Raw genomic sequence first — 24,455 nt, 5'->3', positions numbered from 1 at the left:
ACAGTGTTAAAAAATCAAACCAGTGTTGACAAGCATGAATTCTACGTATACTGAGACCTGAACTGCCAAGCAATAATGAGAACACCGAGATATTGAATTTTGAGCCATTATACCATCATTGCTATGATAGTAATATTTTAGACTAAAATGAACATCTTAGAAAATGTAGAATATTTGTAAAAAGTACATTAAGAACATTTTCAATCACCCATATGAAATGTACCCTTACATTTTCTTTTCTATTGTGCATGTTTACTGAATTTTTCATTCATATTTTCTCCCATTTTGTTAATCCATTGCACAGTCTTTTCACAAATTCCTCACACAACAGAGATTCTGAAGTTGGAGTATAAATCATATATATAGAGAGATAAAATTCTTTGACAATAGGTTGGGACTGTCTTGTAAGCATCTTTTAAGATGTTTACAGATGAACAATTATCATAACATAGTGTAAAGGAGAAAAAGCAGTACTGTCTTAAACCTTTTACTGAGATTATGTCACCCTGCTCAGAAATTTTGGTTTCTTATTTAGCTTTTATGGATCTGGAGAAGGCATATTATAGGGATGATAGAGATGCTTTGTGGAAGGTTTTAAGAGAATATGGTGCCGGAGGTACGTTACTAAAAGCAGTGAAAAGTTTTTACCATGGATGTAAGGCATGTATACGAGTAGGAAAAAAGTGATTGATTCCCAGTAAATGTCGGTTTGCAGCAGGGGTGCATGATGTCTCTATGGTTGTCTAATTTGTTTATGGATGGTTTGGTTAGGGAGGTGAATGCATGAGTTTTGGAGAAAGGGGCAAGTATGCAGTCTGTTGTGGATTAGAGGACTTCAGAAGTGAGTCAGTTGTTGTTCGCTGATGATACAGCACTGGTGGCTGATTTGAGTGAAAAACTGCAGTTGATGACTGAGTTTGGTAAAAAGTGTGAAAGAAGAAAGTTGAGAGTAAATGTGAATAAGAGCAAGGTTACTAGGTTCAGTAGGGTTGAGGGACAAGTTAATTGGGAGGTAAGTTTGAATGGAGAAAAACTGCAGGAAGTGTTTTAGATATCTGGGAGTGGACTTAGCAGCGAATGGAACCATGGAAACGGAAGTGAGTCACAGGGTGAGGGGCAAAGGTTCTGGGAGTGTTGAAGAATGTGTGGAAGGGGAGAACGTTATCTCGGAGAGCAAAAATGGATATGTTTGAAGGAATAGTGGCTCCAACAATGTTACATGGTTGCGAGGCATGGGCCATAGATAGAGTTGTGCAGAGGTGGGTGGATGTGTTGGAAATGAGATGTTTGAGGACAATATGTGGTGTGAGGTGGTTTGATCTAGTAAGTAATGAATGGGTAAGAGTGATGTAAGGTAATAAAAAGTGCGGTTGAAAGAGCAGAGGAGGGTGTGTTGAAATGGTTTGGACACATGGAGGGAATGAGTGAGGAAAGATTAACAAAGAGGATACATGTATCCAAGGTGGAGGGAACAAGGAGAAGCAGGAGACCAAATTGGAGATGGAAGGACGTAGTGAAAGAGATTTTGAACAATCATGGCCTGAACATACAGGAGGGTGAAAGGGGTGCAAGGAATAGAGTGAATTGGAACGGTGTGGTATAACATGTTCGACGTGCTGCCAAGGGACTGAACCAGGGCATGTGAAGTGTCTGGGGTAAACCATGGAAAGGTCTGTGGGGCCTGGATGTGGAAAGGGAGCTGCGGTTTCAGCGCAGTATACATGACAGTTAGAGATTGAGTGTGAACAAATGTGGCCTTCTTTGTCTTTTCCTGGCGCTACCTTGTGCGGGGGGGATGCTATTTCATGCGTAGCGCGGTGGCGACAGGAATGGATGAAGGCAGCAAGTATGAATATGTACGCGTATATATGTTTGTGTATGTATATGTATGTATGCATGCATTGAAATGTATATGTATGTATGTACATGAGCGTGTAAGGGCGTTTATGTATATTTGTGTATGTGGATGAGTTGGGCCATTTCTTGTCTGTTTCCTTGCACTACCTCGCTGACGTGGGAGATGGTAATTAAGTATAATAATGATAATAATAATAATAATTTTTAAGTCTTGCATACTTTTGAATGTTATACAGATCATGGCAATAAGTTCTTGTTATTAGACAGATAATTGCCTAACTCTCACTTCTGTGCAGTATTTCTCCCACCCTTTTGATGCTTATGTATATGAAGAACAGCAATTAAGAAACTCTTATATATGACAAAAGAAGAGAGTAGACATGTTGGAAATTAAATGCCTGAAGTTGATGCATGATGTGAGGTGGGCTGATTTTGTATGGAATGATAATAAAAGGGAGAGGAGTGGTGGTAAGTGCAGTGCAGTTGAGAGAGCTGACCAGAGTGTGTTGATAGGGTTTGCATCTGAGAGGATAAGTTAAAAAAAGATTGATGGAGGATGTATTCATCAAAACTGGATGAAACAAGGGAAATGGAGATACCAAGTAGCTAGCCAAGACAACTAACATTAAGGAATGGAAAAGGTTCCAAAGATCTATGGCTAAGTAAGCTAAAACTGAATTCTTACAAGGGATGGTCTCACCTGTAAAACAGAAATCAATATTCACCTTCTGAGCAAGTTTACAGAAAGCAAGTGAGGAGACTCAAGTAAACTGAAGGACATAACAAGAAATAATATGTTCAAAAGATGAATGTTTTACAGTTGGTAACACAAGGCTTTTTTCCCCCCCTCTTTCTCATCTCAGTATCAGTGGAAATGTCAAAAACCATTGAGATGCAGAACAGTTAGTATAAATGATCTCACTTTGCTAAACTATGAGCATTGATAGATGTTCAAATGTTACGATTCACCACTTGGATATTTCAAGCCAATGCTTAGTGCATGCAGTAGAAGCTAAAACTTGCTTGGTGCTAACTAAAGGCAGTGATGAAGCTATCTAACTGACATACCTACTGTTCTAAGTCTCTGTTTACACTGAATAAATGTTCCTTACCAGTTATCATCACAAGGGTAGTGAAAAAGGTCATTCTTTGGTGAATATGACCAGTGTGAATGCTGTCTAAGAGGTTTGGGAAAGGCTTATCTACTTTTAAAGGTTTGTAACAGCAATGAATAGGGTCATAATCAATAGAAATTTTCTTTTATTGTACACAAATCTTAAGTTATACATAAAAATTATGTTACAACATTTCGGTGTATCTAGTCAATAGCGTAAAGTAACCTATAAAAAGAACCAGGCTCAAAATTAACATTTATGTAATCATTCTGCATTAGTAAAACAATCACATGACTAATTTTTCCAATGTAGTTAATAATATAGGTAAAAAATATAATTTGTTTAGAGTTATTACTTTAAAAAAGAAATTTAGAGTTTTACAAAATAGATTTAAAATTTAAAAAATTTCTGATTTCACCTTCTAACTGCATTATCATTATTTTTTCTTTCATTTCTGCAGGCACTCCAAATTTAAAAGAGATAAAATGTCATGGAAAACCTATGAATAACTTAATACAGTGATATCTGGACATAAAATTCAGCTGCAACCTGGTAAAGTACACAAGGATATTCAAAAGTTAATGTAAAGCCCTGTTGAAATAAAAAATCTACAATAACCAATGACACTTCAACATCATAAAATACTGCCTATTCAAATTCTTATTTCAAGAACCTTTGACAAAGTTCAACAACAATTAGTGTTCAGTGTAGTTAAACATCATATAAAAATAGCTCTGTTGTTAAAAACTTGCTGAAAAAAATTTTAACGAGTAAACTACTAACATCAAGTCCTTACAATTCAACAGAAAAGAATTTTTCTTACATTTCTAGAGAAAGATCACAGAAAGCTCTTTTGTAGTATACCATTAGCTATATTCAGCAATATAACATATGGTCAAACAATGAGGTTATTAAGATATGACTGTCACCGTAGTGCAAACAATGCATGGTCTACTGTCATATAATCACTTCTCTAACTCCTAATTAATTATGAGTACCTCTTTTTCTTGTTTATCTTATTTACATCTTCTCGCTACTCTGGTAATTCAATTATTTCAGTATCTTGTATTCTGTCTCTTGTCACTTGTGCAATTTCCAACATTTACAACAGGCTTACACATGCACCAATTTCCCTAATCATAAATTGAAGCTCAAAACAACTATCATACATCTGTGCATGCACTTCTGTCTGGCATTCACAAATAATGAATGACTGACAGGAAAAAAAGGAAACGTATACACGTTAGTCAACCACTGTTGCAGCTACAGTACCTAACAGGAAAAGAATAATGAAAAAAAAGGAAACATATACACGTTAGTCAACCACTGTTGCAGCTACAGTACCTAACAGGAAAAGAATAATGAAAAAAATTAAAACTAAGCACCATAAAGCAGACTTCATGGGAGAGGGCTAAAGTTCACACCAAGTGGCAGTCCACTGAAAAAATTAACAAAAAGGATGCATTATAAGAAATATCTTCCTACTGGGAATCCCAGTCCTTCTCCAAAGACAAGTAACATAAGCTAAAATACTATCACCTGTGTCTCCTGTTTGACCACATGCTTTAGAAACCTTAATTCATCTACAATGTATCAACAAAAAAATAATTTTATTTTTTCTATCCCTTACTTTCTGCATGTTGTTCATCTTTATTTGATTTTTTTTCCTTCTCTTCACCACCTATAATCTTCTCCACATTATCAGCATTCTCATTAATTTGCTCCACACCATTTTCCACATTTTCAATATTGCTATCAGTTCCATTTATGCACTCTCCTGCTTCAAGCAATGCCGCTTCTGTCACCTTCACTACTGGGATCACTCGGTATTGGTCTAAATCCCCTTCATCTTCATCCTCAGCATTGTCATCACTATCTTTGTCCTGGTTGTCTACACCCATAGCTGCATGCCCTACAGATGGCCGCACCTGCAGACAATATATAAAATACCATAACATATGACACAAAAAATTTCTACTTTATGATCATCAAGAACTAATCATTAAAAAAAAGGATGAGAAAGATGAATTTTTTCTTTTTGTATTAACATAATCTATTTCTCAAATCTTTATTATATCTATATTCATTATACTTAATCACTGTCTTCTGCATTAGCGAGGTAGCGCAAGGAAACAGATGAGGAATGGCCCAACCCACCCACATACACATGTATATATATAAACGCCCACACCCGCACATATACACACATATACAATTCAATATATACATACATATACATACACAGACATACATATAAACACATGTGCATATTCATACTTGCTGACTTCATCCATTCCTGTTGCTGCCCCGCCACGCACGAAATAGAATCCCCCCCTCCAGCGAGGTAGTGCCAGGAAAAGACAAAAAAGGCCACATTCTTTCGCACTCAGTCTCTAGCTATCATGTGTAATGCACTGAAACCACAGCTCCCTTTCCACATCTAGGCCCTACAAACATTTCCTTGGTTTACCCCACATGCTTCACCTGTCCTGGTTCAGTCCATTGACAGCACATCAACCCTGGTATACCAAATCATTGCAATTCATTCTATTCTTTGCACACCTTTCACCCCTCATATTTTTATACATCTACTATACACAGTAATCACTGTATTAGAAAACAAAATTCAATTAATTACTACTTGAAACAAAAAATATTCATTCTGTTCAGTGAACATAATGGCTTACATCTGAGTTCTCAAGCTGATTTCCTGATGGGGCATCAGATATGTTGAAATTGTGTAAAGGTAGTGTTTCCAACCATTTCAGCATTGGCTTTTCTTTAATCTCTGATTTCACTATTGAAGAATCAATGTATACTTCGCGGAACTTTTCTATCCTCTGTGATGCCTCATCCCAGTTGAGTGGCTGTAAAAACGCAGCAAAAGTACAAAAACCAAACATTATTTTCATGGGATCAAAGACATAAAAATTTTATTAAGAATGCACAGATACACAGTATAGTTTATCAATCAAAAACCATGATGAGTAAGCATATCTATACCTTAGTATCTGCCAATATTTTACTTGTAATGAAATAGTCTTGGAGCTGAACACCAGCATTACAGTCTATTTGACATACTTGTCTACAAAATCAGCTTTTGATTTCATTCTATGCATCTTCCTTTTGCCAGACATTATGGCACCATTTATGTAATAAAGATCTCATTAAGAACAATGTTTAATGGGTGACAGAAGGTACTTTTATTTCATCTCTAAGATGTATATCAGATTAAGACAAAAAACTACTGTAATGAGCTTATCTAAGGATCAGACCCATGAGTGTAACTGACATATTAACACCCGTCGTGCCCTATGCAAAAAAAAAATCTGGAAACTGTTATCAATTATCTGACATGTTGAATAATTTGAAACCTTTTGCTAAGATGGTCTACATGCAATTCTCACTCCCTCACTGATCATTTACTCTATATGCATCATGCACATTTCACCCCCTTTATTGGCTGATGACAATACATGCATCATTGGGAGGAGTTTTAGTATGTCTTTATACCTGAGGGTACATGCCACATAGATTCAAACCTGCCAGTTCTGGAAGGTAAATGCCCAATATGTGTCATCAGCCAGAAAATCCATCAAAATTATTCTTGCCCTGGAGAGTGGATCCAGCAAAAATCACAAGTGGATATGGATAAAACCTACAAGTGATTCGAAAAACTCTTTCTGAATATAGCAAGATACACAATACATACTTCGTGAATACCATCAGATCCATATCTCTTATTATACTTGTCATAATGAGGTTCCTCTAAGACTAGACCAAGCCCTGGCGCAATGGGAACATCCACACGGTCCTTGCCCCAAGCTCTGGCAATGATGTCAGCACTAGCCAGTCCCCTACTGATGGCCATTGCCAAACCAATCATTTTACGAATCTGATGCAGCATGAAACTTTGACCTGTGAAAATATGAATAAGAATACTGTAAATATATATGCAATTCCACCCTTAAAGTGAGTTTTATAGACCATAAAACAATTCATTTCTAAAGCAGTGTCCCACATGCTATAAGAATCATCCATGGATCTCTAGTAGTTAGAAGCCTCTAACCCTGTCATTCTAAAGAGGTTTATGTCTCTTACCCTTCACAGATCACCTAATCAGCAGTCACAATAATAGCCTGACTCAGACTTCTCCTCCAATCTGCAGCCAACATACAGCAATGATGTCATATCAAACCACTAACTGCCATGCTGCCTTCCCTGCCATACACTTCTCTCATACACCTCACATTTCTTTCTTCATTCCTTCTAGTCATACCACATGCTCCTCTCAAGTAGATGATTTCCACAGTTTGGACTCGACCTCTGTGACTCATTCCATGTTTTCATGTTTTGGCTGCACGGGTAAGAGTCAGGAAAACCATTCTGTTCCTTAAATCTTTCTTCACTCCTCCACTTACACCTCTATCCTTCAATATTCTATTAAGGAACCAAGTGGCTCTTCAACCCTGCACTGCTCTCTCCCTTATCTATCCTTCTAAATCACCCAACATATTCAAGATAGTACCTAACTACTTAAATTCTCTCACCTCTTCCAGTCTTTCTCCTCCCCCCCTTCTATATAACAAAGTTTTGTATGCTTTCTTCTTTCACTCCATAAGATTTTGCAAAATCTATACTAGACACTATACTATATACATCCTTAGTACCTTTCCCTTTTCCCTTTGAAATAACTGCTTTCACCCAATCCTCAGGCACAACCTTCCAGTTCCAAGGTAGTTATGAAACAAATGCAACCAATCTATCACACTTTCTCCTCCATACTTCAGCATTTCAGCCATAATCCCACCCACTCTGGGTGCCTTTCCTACCTCAAGCTTCATTAACACTCTTTGTACCTCCCTTCTTGCTATAGGCTCTTGCCTAGTAGAAAGTATACTACTTTTTTTGGGTATTCAATAACATATTCAGATATTCTGTTAGGGGAAAAAATTTGGATTTCAATTTCTTTTTTCATTTTCTGTGCACTTGGGAATATACAAAACAGAGACTTTCTGCAATGAAAAAGTTAATCCAAAGCATAAATTTCTTCAGAAAAAGGTTTCAAACTGCAGAGGCAAACCAGAAAAAAGAGGGTACCCTTTGCTAACTCTGAAAATCTAAAGGTATTCTCAAAGGTTATTAACTTGGATGAAAAACAAATAATTCTTACAATGTATTCTTCAAAAAGGCAACATAAAGGTATTCATAGCTTTGATGCCTGAGCTTTTCAAACTCAAGGCTAGAAAAGCTAACTCAAAACAAGTTTTGAAAAATGAGAGGATACTCATGGTTGACCACCAAAAACAGTTCCTGAATGAACACCTGGACCTCCGACAACCCTTAACAAGGTTGGTAGGTACAGGAGGGATTCCTTACAAAACACTACCAGAGAATCAGTCCCAGGTGGGACCTAAATCAGACATTCTTTATGTATCTTTTTTAATTATACAGGAAGCTACAGAAATCCTTAACTAAAGTGGACAGATGAAAAGGTGTCACAACTGACTAAAAAATCACAGCAGATCTGTAACATTATGAGGCAAGTAAATGGCTAAAATCCTAAGTTAGAGGCTAAGGTAGAGTTCAGTTCCTGGCCACATGCATGGTAGTCCAGTAAGACTAGTGGATTCAACCAAGAGGAATTGCTCACCTAGAGAAGTATGACCTCAAAAATGTCTCCCACCCGGGAGATCTGGAGAGAATTCAATCTGAATTTCTGAAGAATTGGTTACATTTGGATCAATCATTCCTAATCCAAATGAAACACTATAGTCAAAGCCCCCTGTCAAATATCAGAGAAACTACTGGTGGTAGGAAAAAAGCACTCTGTTGGAGATGAGATACCCCTGGTTTACCATCAGAGAAAGGATGAAGTTGAACACCCGTCTCTGTAGACACAGGCAACAGCCTTATAACATATGCAAGAGATACCAGGTTAATATTTCCTCTTCCCTATATCCATAGAAAATAGAGATTAGATTTTACAATAAAACACTAAAAAGACATTAAATACACATATGTTTGATAATGAAAAAACATAAAACTGCAGACTTACGACAAACAATACACATATACCTTTAATTTTGATGCTAATCCACTCTAAGCCTTCACGTTCAAATGGTTCCCCACAGTCTATATCCATAATATATCGGTTAGCACTGGCATCCTGGGCTTTCCTGCAAGAAGATACACACTTAACAGAATCTCCTTCAAATACTGCAGTCATCAAGTATTTCCTCAAATTCAAAGATGCACATTTCTTAAGCTAAAATCAGATTTCCTCATCTTTGACCAAGTATATCTACCCATTCATCTTTAAAATCTTATTAATCTTTGCTGTATTTTCCTTCTACCAATTGTTTTCCATACATGCCAAAGCCATTATAACAATGAAACCTTATCCTGGCTAAAAACTTTGTTCATTCCCAATCCACTCCAAACTTGCTTTTTCTTTACCAAGTCTACTCTAAAAATTTCTTGCTTTTGCTTGCCTTTGAGGGCAAAAAATTATTTCTCTCCAAGTGGTATTTTTTAAACAAAAAGATATCTCTTGGATATCAAGGTTGTTAGAACCTTTTAACACCCTATATAATTGGTGGGAGAGTACTAGCTTTCCCTACCTTCACTAACCACTATTCCATGGTAGAAACAGTATGCTTGTTTCAGGCCTGTCTTTTAACAATTACAGTCTGTCACAGTGATGATGTCATTAACCCACTTAATCCAGAGGACTGATCCACCAAGCAGCTCAGATCATGTTCATCAGCATAAATGTGGTCACCAAAGGTAAAAATAAAGTTTTTTGAGAAGAGAGAAGGGAGGACAGATCAAGATAAGGACGATTTTTCATGCTGAATACAAATCAGGGCTTGAAATATTGTTTGGGGGTCAGTAGGGCTTGTAATTAATGACCATATTTTAAGAAGATTGTGTCATTATTCTCTTTACATTCATTAGGTTTCTGTCACCTTGGGGATGCATTATGAGATATTTTCCATGATTAAGTACAGAAATATTTCATTATGTTATATTACAGGTTTAAAAGAAAAGGTTTTATGGGCTAAGAAATACTCTGAACCTGCAAATTTTGGTATTTTTTGGTGAGTACTAGATGTGCTTGAAAACCTTAGTACAGGACTATTCTTTTCACGCTTAATACGAATCTGGGATTGAAATATTGGTTGATGATCAGTGAGGCCTTTAATTTATCATTACATTTAAGAAGATTGCGTCATTGTTCGTTTCATATTTATTGGGTATCTGTAGTACAAGGAAAGCATGAGATATTTTCACAACTATTTCAAGTTATGAATCATTTAATTACGTTATATTACAGATATAAAGGTAAAAGATTATTTCGTCTTAAAAAATATTCTGAACAATTTAATATCTGCAATATTTAGTGTTTTTCGGAAGGTACTAGATTTGTTTGTAAACCTAAGTATGAGGACTATTTTCCATGCTACATACATATCTTGGGGTTAACATACTGTTTGGGCATCATTTAAGCCTATAATCAATAATTACATTTTAGAAGAGTGTGTCATTTGTTTCAAATCTATCGGTTATCTGTTGGCAAGAGGAAGCTATAGAAAATTACACGGTGTGACTACAGAAACATTTAAAATAAAACAAGGCTTCTCTAAAGAAAGTAATGGAGGAACCTTAAATAGACAACTACACTAGAGTAGTAACTGCCAAAAGAAAATGCTAACAGTATACAAAAAGAAAGATGTATGAGGAGTGGCATTCAAAAGAAATGCCATAATCCAACAAAAAAACAGTCAGATGGGTGCCTGGAGCTAGCCTGTCACCATGGCAAAATCTCATCTTAAGTACTGTACTCATAGGTAAGCAGGTACTCTAACCTTCCACCTCCTTCTTGTTCTTGCCTTCTCCCTTGCTCCCTCCACTTCTGACACACAAGTCTCCACTTAGTTTTTTGTCACTCATCCTCTCCATCTCTGAGCCATTTCAGCACACCCTGATCAGCTTTTTCAATCAGACAGCACTTACTGCAACACATTGTTCTAACACAGTCATTCCTTACATGATCAACCTAACTCACATGATCACACTGTTCTCCAACATTTCATTATCAACATGTAAAACCCCTTCCACTCTTTTGCTTTTGACACCAGTGACATTCACCTACACAACACTATCTGGACTGCTGTACCTCTAAACATACCCATCTATGCTCTAATAAACAATGACCTCCCCTTTCACATCCACCTTAAAGTACCTAAGACCTCAGCACCTTCTTCCCACCATTTGACTTGTTTTTGGCTAATGGGTTCTTTCTTCAGTCATTGTCCACTCCCAGATACTTAGAGTAATCCACTTCCTCCTGGACTTCCCCGTTCAAAATCAAGCATGACTGACCAATCAGCAACATTGTCATCCACTTCTTGAGAAACTCAATCATGATCCAATCCACTCTTATTGCTTTCCTATTCTCTACTGAATCAACTGCTAGAACTCCCTCATTCCACATAACATCCCATTCAAAAAACACCATATCCACTAACCTATGATGTAACATGTTCAAGATTCTCTCCATCTCTTCTTTACCCTCTTTTTTGCTACCACTTCTCCATCTGCTTCCCTTACTTTCACTCTCATTTGTTCTCCTCCCAAAACAGTTTCTTATTCTCCCTGAAGTTCATCAATCATTTTTCACCTCATCTCTCATTTGCCCTCTTTTTCAGTTCCTACAGCTTTCTATGTCATAAGCTCCTGCTTTCTCTAGTACACCCCCTAAGTACTCACACTCCTCATCAACCTTTCATTTCAATTCCTCTTTCACAGGAACATACATTCAGATATTCTTTTACCTCTACACTTATCCCTGGGAACTGGGGAAAAGGAATATTACCCATTTATCTTTTGCATGTCATATAAGATGACAAGGAGAGGTACATGCAGGAGGAAACTAGAAATCCTCCCTTCCTGTTATAGTATTTTCCATAACAGGAAACAGAGAATGAAGGCAAGCAAGGACTTTTCATCTAAGGCCCAGCCATCTGTTATCAACACATCCTCACTAAAGCAGGACACAGCAAACAGACATAAAGTCAAAGAATGAATTTATCAAACAGGAGATGCACATACAAGACAAAACAGTCAACACATATATATGGACAACAAACACATCTATTATAGTCTTTGTTTCAGTCAGGGGTTAAAACTTTTGACTCTAATATCATCTGGATTACTAATGAGTAGATATAGTTTCTAAAAGACCAGAACCCACTATGATTAAGTCATAAAACATGTATACTGTCAAGTGTTGTCAAAAAGACATAATTCATATCAGAGTTCTTAAAAGGTCATCTATCACATGCAACTTAAGCCATTACCCTGTCACCATAAGGACATGAAACAATAACAATATCCATCCAAGGAAAAATAAAACTTTGAGACACTGTACAGAAAACTGTTATCAAGATAAACAATAAACTGGTAAAACTCACTTCCGGGCTGTGAAATTGTGAAAATTGTGGGTGCCCTTATACAAACTCAAAGTTGCCCTAAGCTCTTCTAAAACCTCTGAAGTTATTCGATATTCTTCTTTCGCCATCTGCAAATCAAAAACTGACGCATAATATTTGGTCCTGGAGGCATATTACTTGATTCTGTATAAATCCTGTCTACATCACATAGCCCTATTCTTGTTTCAGGAACAGTGGTGCAAGCAAAGCAATCCTCTATTTCCTTTTGTTATTACCTTCTTTAGTATCCCCAGAGGAAAAAACAAATACAGCTAAATGTGTCAATGACTGCAGACACATTACCCTATCGTCTTCTCTATCAAGCCTTTCAGTCATTCTACACTAAAGCTTAACATAATACATATGTACAATCAAGAAATCTTTCAGCTGTCATCTACTCATATTCTGTTGGCTCAAAACATCTAGGCTCCTTACATCTGCTCTCTACAAATATTTACACAACTTTCATCATTTTTATGCCTACACTGCCTACTCTTGTACCTTATCCATAACACAACTGGGTCTATTAGAAGAGGGCATACAAGCTAATCCTTGGCCAATCTTACACCATCACCCATCACAAAGGTGCACACAATACTAACCCTCCTGACTCTCTCTCTCTAACCATTATCTTGACTGTAATTGATACTTCAAGATGAAAATACTGCATCATCCTTACCACAATTACCTGCTGCCATCTGAGATCCTTCATTAGTCAATTACAGTTCTGCACTAAAACCACATCAAACCCAAATGAGCGTACAAGCTGTGACAAGAACAGCCCCATCCAAGTCACTAAATATTTTGTACATTGTGCATTACCCTCCACTTTTATATTTCTGTAAAGTCTGTCTGTTTAACACCTCCCCCCACCACAGTGCTGAATACTGAATGAATTTCCTCTGTATACCTTCAGCCTCTGACCTTAATCAATTCAAGTAAACAATCAATTAGCCGAATGAGCCAACACGACTACGCTTGTCAATTCCTGCTCCCTGGACCAGGTTGTTGTCTTTCCTTTCTACAGGGGTGCTGGAACTTGATCCATGAACAAGAAACATTTTATCAATCTCTCACATAATATTTGCCAACACGTAATTCATATCTTGCTCTATCTTAGATCACAAATTTTTTATCCCTAGTGAAAGGGTAGAAAAAACTATTCAACTATCTCTCTTGCATGCTTAGATAAGCAAATAACACAGGTAGGAACAGGGGGCTGGAAACACTCCCTTTCTGGTATTATCATCATCAACAAAATAGGAAGAGAAGCAGCTAAGTGAAGACTTCCCTCAATGACTCAAGCTAAGGTGTCTGAATATGAATGGATGTAACCAGTATGATGAGAAGGGAGAAATAGGTGCTATGTTTGTTGAGCAGAACCTGCATGTTCTACCTCAATGTGAGACTGGGTAGAAGTGGAAAGAATAATGGGAATGTTTAAGGGTGAAAGCCTGGGGTTAGAGCTTTTCTAAAAATTTCCATGATTTCCAAGACCTCTCCCCACCCATCTCAGAGAATGGTCTCCTCAGTGAAATACACTCTTGAACTTATTCAGCTTCTCATATATCTACTTGTCTTCAATAGTTCTTAATAGCTATTCTTCCATACCATATATTCATAACACCTTCCACAAAGCATCTCTGTCAACCTAAGATATGCCTTCTCTATAGCCAAAAATACCACATACAAATCCATCTGTTTCTCCTAAAATTTCTCAAACACAATATTCAAAGCAAAAACTTCCTTGCAGGCAATAGCACTCTAGCATTCAAAGACTGTTCTAACTGTACCATCTATTTCCGCCATCATTTTTCTAAATATCTAAATAATTACTAATTCATGATTAAGTACAAAATATTGAAGTAAAACATTTACTTCCAAAGCATACGACAAGAAGCAACAATATTTGATAAATTTCTTCTGTTTACATGGCATGTATGATCATCCAATATGAATGAACAGGTTTGATTTAATCTGACTTAACACAGGCACTCAACATGAAAGACTGCTAAATATCATCTCAAACAAATGATGAGAAAAAAAGGTATGTTGTTCTTAATCTATGTCATTTCATGAAATTCCAAACTTAAAAGTCAGACATCATATCATGAATATAAACTAGTTCAAAAAGAAAAATATTTCCATTAGCACTAAGATATAAACCAACCTCTGTATTTGGAGCAAAGGCAAAAGTTGGACACAGGTAAGAGTAAGTGCGTGAATCACACCATGATTTGCAGTTAAAACTTTTGGTAGTACGGCGAATGGACATGACACGAATCTGGCTGCATAGGTGCTTGTTGACGGCTGCCACCATATCTGGTACATCCTCAGCTGATAAGAGAAGAAAATGAACAGCATGTTATTATAAATGAAAAAATATCATTCCACTCTCTTTAAAACCCATCTTGTCATCTTTGATTTTCTTGCACTCCAGTGCATATCATGATGCTGGCCCATTTACCTTCCCAAACTTTTTTGACATGCAAAGACACCAATTTCTTTATATCATTTCTTTCTTTCATACATGTTCGCCATTTCCTGCAAATCAAGGTGGCACCAAGAATAGAAAAATAGCCTCATTTTCTTAAATCCACTCTCTAGCTGTCATGTACAATGCACTAAAACCAGAGACCACCGAGCCCTGGATACCTTTCTGTGGTTTCCTCTCTGTTTTACATGCCCTGGTTCAGCACACCTTGATTTTAACGTCTTAGCCTGTCTAAGTACCTCCTGGCTAAAGGGTGTGTGTGTGTGTGTGTAATTACCAATTCTTAATCACCATTATGTACTGTAAGGGAAGGGAGTTTTACATTCATGGGAGCCCAATCACTTGAACATTCTCTACTCTCTGTTTGTGTTGAAAGCTCCAGTCATGAGAAAAGGTCCACATCAATGCCAGGTCTTAATTAAAATAGAAAGAGAATTATGAAATGGAAAAAGAGAAGACAAGGAAAAGTATTAACTACATTTTCCATCAGTCTCTTCCATTCATCCACAACTTTTATAAAATAAAAGTACTTCTTAACATATTGTTCAACAAGTTTGTAGCTTAATTTCATGCTGTCCCCTGGTGTCCCATCCTTACATTTTTCAAAGAACTTTTCACAATCTACATCATCAATCTGGCTTAAAAATTTAAATGTGATCAGGTCACCCCTCTCACACACACACACACACACACACACACATACTGTGTAATTATCTGTTTGTACTATAAGGGGAGAAAGTTTTACACTCATGGGGCCACATTATTTGAACATTCTCTACAATCATACAAATTCTTAAATTCATATATGCTGTCAGCCATAACCGTGTCCAGAGTCACTCTATTCCATTCATCCATCACTCTCATACTATAAAAGTAATTCATTACATCTTTCTAAAAAGTTTCTAGCTTGATTTAATTGGATGTCCTCTGGATGCCCTACCCCTACATCTCTTGAAGAGCTGATCACTGTATACATCACTGCAGTTTTGAGAACTGAAACTTTGTGATCAGGTCACCCCTCACTCTTCTCTTTTCCAAGGTCGACAAATTGAAAGCCTTTAACTTTCCCTATAATTTCGCTCTCTTAACTCCATTACAATCTTTGTGTGTGTGTTGGTTATCTTTGTCATAAAGTACCACTTACAGCTGATTATCCAGCATCAAACCCACATGGAATCCTTGCTCTGTGTACCATACCAAAACCACTCCCATCATTACCCCTCCATCTCAAACCACTTCTAGAAGCAAGATTCAGGACCTGATTTGTCAAGTGTTCATGTTAATGATGCTGTACTCAATAATAAAATAGCATTCATATGTATCTATATGTCCTATCCTGTACTGTATATCAATTTGACTTCATTATAAAGTTCATTTACTAATTTCCAAGACAGGTCTAAGGGAATGTAAGTAGACTTTATAAATGAATTCATCAGAGGAATGTGGATTTACTTACAGGCTTTTCACTTTTCGTCACATATTCAAGGAATACGACCTTGACCTTAAATGGGACCACCTACAGTGCCTTTAATATCAACTGGAGTGTAATAGAAAAACTAAGTGACGCTAACAAAGAAACAAATAAAGTATATAATATTATTAATTCCAACTTACGAAGCTTCAGTGACACCACTTGGCGTGCAGCAGAAACACCTTTATCTGTGCGAGCAGCCCTCTGAAAGTGAAACATTTGTGGGCAAGTATGTCCTTCCTCTGTTATCAAATCAGCACGCAACATGGCTGTTAACAAATCATCTTCTATGGTGCGGTATCCAGGGTTCCTGTTGGCACAAAATAATGATGTTCAGAAGCATAACATATTATATCTACTTTCCAAGGTGAAAAGTACACTTTTCACTGCTTATCACAAAGTTCTAATGAATTAGACATATGAAAGTAAGATGCAGGCAGAGACTGTTCTAGAATTTTGTACTGAATTCAATTTTGTTCTAGTCAAACATGAACAAAATGAGCAAGTGCAAAGACATGGCGGCACAAAGAAAATCAAACATTCGGTGGTATGACAACAATCTGATGTGGATAGACACCATGAGATGGGCTTACCAGCTTCCTTGAGCCTTATAAATCATGCTTTCTTCAATCCTATAAACACAACTAGAATGATGATTCGTAAAGGAAATCATTCATTTCTCAACCTTTCTTCAACAGAAATCTGCTTTGGGCTTCAAATCCTTTTTCTTTTTGCCCTAAAATGATGGTACCTAACATGATCTAATAAAGGTCTGTCAACAACAGTAATGCTTCCTGCACAAAATCATTAAAAAAAGCACTAATCCTAAGGACATTAATCTGAAAAGGATTTGCCATTACCTCTTACTCTCCATCACCAACTCCAGACCCACCAAGACTCCAACAAAAGTCACACTTTTTATCAAACATCAACCAAACAACAGATATAAGAGCAGCTGGGTAAAAAACATTTGATAAGATATATCTGCATTATGATAAGTGTACTATAAGAACTTCAGCTTTAAGATCTATGAGTGATGAATGTAACCAACAGAGGTCTAATATGTAATAATGAAGTGACCATCAAACCATCCAACAAATACAATATTGCTGTTGTGTCCCTTTGTCATTAAAGGGACTTATAAGAAACACTAACACTCTCTGAATGTAATTCTAAAGTGCCTGTGTATATCATTCATTATCTATCATACATAATCGCAGGAATAATAATTCCAACAATATCATACGGTTGCGAGGTATGGGCTATAGAGAGGATTGTACAGAAGGGGGGATGTGTTGGAAATGAAATGTTTGAGGACAATATGTGGTGTGAGTTGGTTTGATTGAATAAGTACTGAAAGGGTAAGAGAGATGTGTGATAATTAAAAGAGTGCAGTTGAGAGAGCAGAAGAGGGTGAGTTGAAATGGTTTGGAAATATGGAGAGAATGAGTGAGGAAAGGTTGACAAAAAGGATATATGTGTCAGAGGTGGAAGGGTCAAGGATGGAGTGATAAAGATTTTGAGTGATCAGGGCCTGAACACACAGGAAGGTGAAAAGCTGCAAGGAATAGAGTTAACTGGAACAATGTGGTAAATCCGGCTCAACGTCCTGCCAATGGACTGAACTAGAGCATGAGAAATGTCTGAGGTAATCCATGGAAAGGTCTGTGGAGCCTGGATGTGGAAAGGGAGATGTAGTTTTGGTGCATTACACATGACAGATAGAGATTCAGTGTGAATGAATGTGGCCTTTTTTGTCTTTTCCTGGCACTACCTCACTGGAGGGGGGCGGGGGGAGATGCCTGAGAAGTGCGGAAAGAATACAACCTACGTATTCCCTGTATGATGAAGAAGGCAACTATAAGGGGTGGTAGAAGGTGGCTGGATATCCTTGCCTCCTGTTTTACTTTTCCATAAGAATGAATAGAGAAAAGGGACAAATGAGGATTTTTCCCTCTAAAGCTCAGTTGTCTATTCTTGACGTTACCTCGCTAATGTGAAAAATGTGCAATGTAAAAGCAATGCAGAAATAATAACAAGTGAATGTGACAGCCTGGTTGGTGTTTTCCAGCAGCTGAGGAATGGGATTTACAACTAGTTAGCCAAGCAACTATATGACTGAAAAAGTAAAGTCATTTATTTGTCCTGTAGCAGACAAACATATGGGGAATTTCAGAGTTGACCACTAAAGATGAGTAATGTGAGCTTTCATTTCATGAGGTATGTGCTTCTTTTAACTGTGGCATAAGATTTGCATTCTTATGCAAATAAATATAATGGTTTCTAAGTCATCACTGTTATGAATTCCTAAAAAGATGTATAGCTGTTTTAATAAAACTCACCTCTGCATGCCTAAATAACCTTTGCCAGAATAGGATAGGAGCAGAGCATATTTTCTTCGTTTTCTTCTCACGGTCTCTCCTCCAGCTGTCTCGGATGCTGCATGTAAATGAATGCGCTTTGCCTGGCCTACCGTGGTCTCTGGCTCAGATGCACGTTTCATTCTCACTCCTAGTGGACAATATTTGATAACATAAAGTTCATAAGTAACAGAAAAGGCAATCTGGCTGTGTAAAGATGCATTGGATAACTTTGCTTTCCACATGAAATGTTTTGCAAGAAAGGAGGATGAGTGACTGGGGTATATTCAAAACAAAGCATCAGGAGGTTAACATGAAGTATGGAAGCTGAAAAAGATGGCAGATGAGAATTGCATGAAAGAACACTGATGAACTTCAAGGAGAAAACATAAAGTTCTGAAAGAAGGAGAATAGTGTGAGAACATGAGAACAAATGGGCCCAACAGTGAGGTTAAAAAGAGATGAAGTAATTTGGAGGAGTGTCGAATGCACTAGATGATAGGGTGACAGACCTGGTGTTTGGGATGAAGTGGCAGAAATAGTGAAAGTCATCGTAAATGGTTTGGTGAAAGGAAATAATGTAGTGGGAGCCTTGTATGAGATGCATAAACATGACAAAGTGGCCGAAGGAGATGGGAGTGCAGATGAGTTTCGAAAGACAGGAGGTGACAGGTTGATGATGAGTTAGTGAGTCTTTTTAATGTATGTATAACCCAAGAAGGCATGTATCATGACATTATAAGGTGGCAGGGAAGACAGAAGTGAATGCCCAAATTATAGAGGTATGTGTCTACTGAGTGTACCTGGTGAGCCGAGTGGAAAAAGGTAAATGCTAACTCGAATAAGGATTGCAAGTGTCTATTCTAACATTTACGTAAAAACTTGAATTTGAATTTGAATTGTCAAGATAAATTTCGATCAAATACCAGGTAAGGTGTCAGGAACAGTGGTGGTATAAACAAAGCATTAAACAGGAAGGGAGCAATGTGGATTCAGGAATAGGAGAGGATATGTGGAAAAGTGTTTGCTTTGAAGAATTTGTTTAAGAAATACTTAGCGAAAGAAAGAATTGTATGTGACACTTATGGATTGGGAGAAAGCATATGATAAAATCTGACTTGGACACTCATAGAGACTTACAGAGATATGGTGTGTGAGGAAAGCTACGACAAGAAGATAAATCTTTAAGTACGAGAATAAGGCATGTATGTAAGTAGGAAGGGAGGATGGTCAGTTGTTCTAGGTGAAGATAGATAAGTATAAGGGGAGTGTAATGTCTCTATATCTGTTTATCCCTGCTTTACCCATTTATTTCCAAAATGTAGTTTAAATAATCCAATTTCTTATTCCATTTAAAAAACGTAACCATGCAACTATTGGGCTGAAAAGAGTCTCAGGGTGGAAGAAAGGGCAAGGCTCTTGGGTATACTAATGAGTGTCTGGAAAGAGGGAAGAGCATTCATGAAGGTTAAGATGAGCATGTCTGAGAATGGAGTAGTCCCACTGGTGCTGTATGGATGCGAGTTATGGGCCCTCAATGCAAAAGAGCAGAAAGTGGACATGTTAGAGATGGAATGACTGATAATATTATGTGTGTGAAGTAGGCTGACAGTGTACAGATGAAGTGTGATAATAAGCACAGTCTGAATGATAGACTTGACCTGGGTGTGTACTGAATTGGTTCAGACATACAGAGAGGATGAGCAAAGGAGAAGAAAAGGAGAAAAGGAAGGATGGAGTGATAGAGTTTTTTAGGTACTGTGGCTTAAACTTTCAGGAGGGTAAGAGGCACGCATTAGATCAAATGTACTGAAATGATGTGGTATATGGTGAGGACAAAATGCTGACGATGGGATGAACCAGGGCATACAAAGATATTTGGGGATACCACAGATTAGTCTGTGAGCTTGATTGTGGATAATATGCTCTAGTTTCAGTATATTCTATATGACAGCTTAAGAGTGGATGTGAGCAAACGGAGCCATTATTCAATTTTTCCTAGAACTACCTCACTATGCCAGGATACTGCAAATAAAAATCTTGTGAAAAATTAAAAAAATAACACATCTTAAAGAGTATAATAAACATTACTTTAAAAACCTAACCATCTGGTTTTGATTCTTTAAACATATAACACATTAGCAACTATTCATAAGGAAGTTAAATCTTTTTTTAAAATGGCAGAGCATTCAAAACGGTTTCAAACATGAGGTAAAGAAGTTGCAATATCAGCAAGGATACTAAAGGGTAGGCAAATCACTGATACATCAAGGTAAGATAAGGTAAAGATGTCATTCTTCAAGCAATAAGTAAGTGCTATCATCTATTTGGTTAGAGGTGTATTTTTCAAACTATTCTATCCCATGTCCCTCATTAAATATGAATGAACTGTATCACACCTCTCCTACCCTACCCCATTAGCATGGCTTACAATACTTAACAGACACTTAAGATATTGGTAAAAAATCAAATGGTATGCATTGTCGGCTAATAAGTTCAAACTACATGTAACCTTGCAAACAGTGATGTTTCAAAAGAAAAACATGCAAAAATTTGGGTATAAGTTCGTAGTTCAACTGACAAAGAGGACAGTTGTCCCACAAGAATATATGTAAAGAAAGCAATCTAGACCAACATTCACTCCTGACTAATCTTCACTCTCAACTTAAACTTTAGCTTAGGTTAAGTTTGGTTGGATTAGGGTGAACACTGGCCTGGACTGCTATTTTCTTATGCTGTCCTGTGGGCCAACTCTGATTTGAGGTGACTGCTCTGAGCTGCCGGTAGCACTTCAGCCCCTTGTCATGTTACAATTATTACAGGCAAGAGAACATAACAGTAGGAGAATAACCACAATTGTTCATTGAATACTTAGTAGAGGCTGGAGAAATACCCCAGCACCACACTTCTCGAATTACGGTTCTTGTCAATGGATAAGCAAGGCTTCCTGCATGCTAAAGAAACCATAAATAGGAGTCTTGAGGCAAGAGTAAATTAATAACATTAAAAGTTCAGGAAAACTTAGTTACGAAGGAAAGTCAGAGGAACTTTTTGACGATGCAGCTACTTTACAAACTATTTCACTACTTTCACAGTAATTAACCTTACACTTTTCTCATCTTCACTGCCCTCCCGACTTCTCTCTTATCTATAACTGCATGGTTCCTTAAGAGTCATTAAATATTCTCAGTACCCATGTAAATCACTTGAACCTTACGTGAGGAGTCTACTGATACACGTTTCCTCCAAATCCCCTTGTTACTACCCAACTACATAATTACCCAATTTCCACCTAAAACAGAATTTCATCCCCGTGCCATAGGCGTTGCTGATAAGCTTCAACCGCGTGAGCAACAGAGCAGACACTGCCATTAGAATTCTACATATGTAAAAGCACACTGGCTCACTCTTACCTAAGACACTGAGGAAACGAGAGGAATGAGTGGCTGTGTCTTCTCTCGTCGTCGATCAGCACTTTAACTATATCTACTTCTGATAACTACAATGTCGTCATTTATCTATTATTTTCGTTTCTGCAATTGTTTAAGGGTTGGTCAAGTCGTGTGGTGGAACCTAAGCCTGCTGGTAATGGTAAACACACCAATGTTTACACCAGTGTGTTTGAGTATCTAAATCTCTTCATCCGGATTTAAAGCATTATTCTCCTCTAATATAATATCTTTGGGCTTTTTACAGTTTAATTAACATTATAGAAAATATAATAGTCCATAGATTATTTCTCATTTTAGCTATGATATCCAAATACCGTTAATAAAGAACAATTTTTATTCTCATACTCTGAAGCAGAATCCGGATTTTATGTTAGGATTTTATTGCACACGAGGGACTGAGATAAGGCTATTTCTCGATTGCATCATTAATCCATAAGTTTTTAGTGCAAATGAGAGTTTTAAGAGTTTGAACTTTTTAAAAAGCAAAAAAATATATATATTAAAGGCAAAACAAATGAGAAATTCGATATTATCCTGTCATTGCTGCAATAAAGTTTTGATTGGAAAGCATAGGTCTCCTATCTATTCCATATTGAATCAAATATAACAGATTTTTACAAAACCTGAAATAGATAAACTTAAGTAGCAGAAAATGCAAAATACAATGGGGTGTCCCTAAATTATGAATATAGTTCTAACAGATTCTGCTTTGACCAGTAAGACGCAAGAGGCAGAAATAAGGGGAATTAGAACCTCTTCAAGAGATGGAGGATTATAGAAAGACAAAATGAGCAGTGGGACAAAACTCCGACATGAGATGCAAAAATTTAGCTGCAGTCTGTTTGAATTATTAACCAAATCTGTGCCCTCTAAATTATCTGAAGATTCGTACCCAATTAAAGAATATAGTTTCTACATAGTGCTCCCATCAGGTCAGTAGCCTCAAATTCGTCATAGGTCGTATTCGCTCTATGTACGATTTCTGTCTTTTGAAATGAAGAACGTTAAGCAATGATAAAAACATTGAAAAAAAAATATGGCTCTCTATATACCAAAGAATAGTAAAACCTTGTGGAGGGAGCGTTTTTGTGAGCCAGCTGTAAGCACTAAAAGCAGCATGGTTATGACATTGTCTGTGGCGGTGATGCCTCCTCGTTGGTTGGATGGTGCTTTGGTGCACTTAGATTTTTGCTGTAGTTGTCCAAATATAGCAGAAAGAAATGATGTATGCTGACCAAATTGCCTTTGCATTTATCGCTAACACTTCTGCCCTATACCAAGAGATGGGTCAATAAAGTTTACAATAGTTAACCCACTAACAAGAAAATCCTAGTAATAGAAGGAAGAACATGGTATATTTTTATGAGTGACAATTGTAAGAGATTGACACTAAATCTCTTTTAGTACAACCTCGCTTAAGGCAATAACCGGATTGTCTAATGCTTTTACAATAAAACATCTCGATTTAGTGTCATTCATTAAAGTGATTATAAAAAAGTTCAAATTGCTCTTGGTTTTAGATATATGGAAGAGTGTTCTGATAATTCACAAATCTTAGGCCCAAAATGAGTCTCGAAAAGAATTGATGTAATGCAGGCAATTAAATTTGATTTGCACAACTATACTATCATGTAACAAAACAAGACATGTATATAGAAAACGTGAGGAGATCTCTAATTATTTGACTGCATATGTGGTTAACGGGGGAGCAATATAGTTTATGAAAAGATTGTTTCCATTTTTCTTCTATTCTTTTTCAAATTCTTTAAGTATCTGGAAAATTTCCCCAGCCCCACCAAAAAAAAGACACAAATTTCCGATAAATTTCTCATCAGATGTCTTTGCTCTGCTTTAGGTGTCTAAAGTAACAAGAAATCTATTTTCCTTTTTTGATATATATATATATATATATATATATATATATATATATATATATATATATATATATATATATATATATATCACCTGCCAGACCACAGTAAAAGCCAATACAAGTTCATTGAGGACGTGTCTGAGGACCAGACGTCTTCATGTCTCTCGTGTCTGAGATCTACTGTTGTAGATATTCATATATTTTCTAGTATACCTAATATCATCATATATTCCACTATACTGAATATATCAGTATCATCCTTCACAAGGTTTCACTTGTAATAAGAGTGTAACATTGATAGCTGAAAGAATGATGGCTATATGTATATATACCATT

The 24,455-nt window shown here is 36.9% G+C and overlaps 1 protein-coding gene across 1 annotated transcript; it reads right to left on the bottom strand.

Moving 5' to 3' along the window:
* Positions 1-3,100: 3,100 nt before the first annotated feature.
* On the bottom strand, positions 3,101-22,417 carry LOC139765621 (pseudouridylate synthase 1 homolog). The gene is made up of 9 exons (XM_071693297.1): positions 22,208-22,417; positions 18,777-18,945; positions 16,578-16,744; positions 14,640-14,806; positions 12,452-12,558; positions 9,051-9,151; positions 6,685-6,890; positions 5,660-5,839; positions 3,101-4,900 (listed from the first exon to the last, which is right to left on the bottom strand). The coding sequence occupies exons 2-9, from the start codon at positions 18,935-18,937 to the stop codon at positions 4,592-4,594; spliced, it is 1,398 nt and encodes a 465-aa protein (XP_071549398.1). The 5' UTR covers positions 18,938-18,945; positions 22,208-22,417; the 3' UTR covers positions 3,101-4,591.
* Between the last annotated feature and the right edge of the window lie 2,038 nt (positions 22,418-24,455).

This window comes from Panulirus ornatus, chromosome 4 (genome assembly GCF_036320965.1).
Source record: "Panulirus ornatus isolate Po-2019 chromosome 4, ASM3632096v1, whole genome shotgun sequence".
Classification (NCBI taxonomy): domain Eukaryota; kingdom Metazoa; phylum Arthropoda; class Malacostraca; order Decapoda; family Palinuridae; genus Panulirus; species Panulirus ornatus.
The sequence above is the reverse complement of the archived record's forward strand: the minus strand, read 5'-3'. Positions and strand labels throughout refer to the sequence as shown.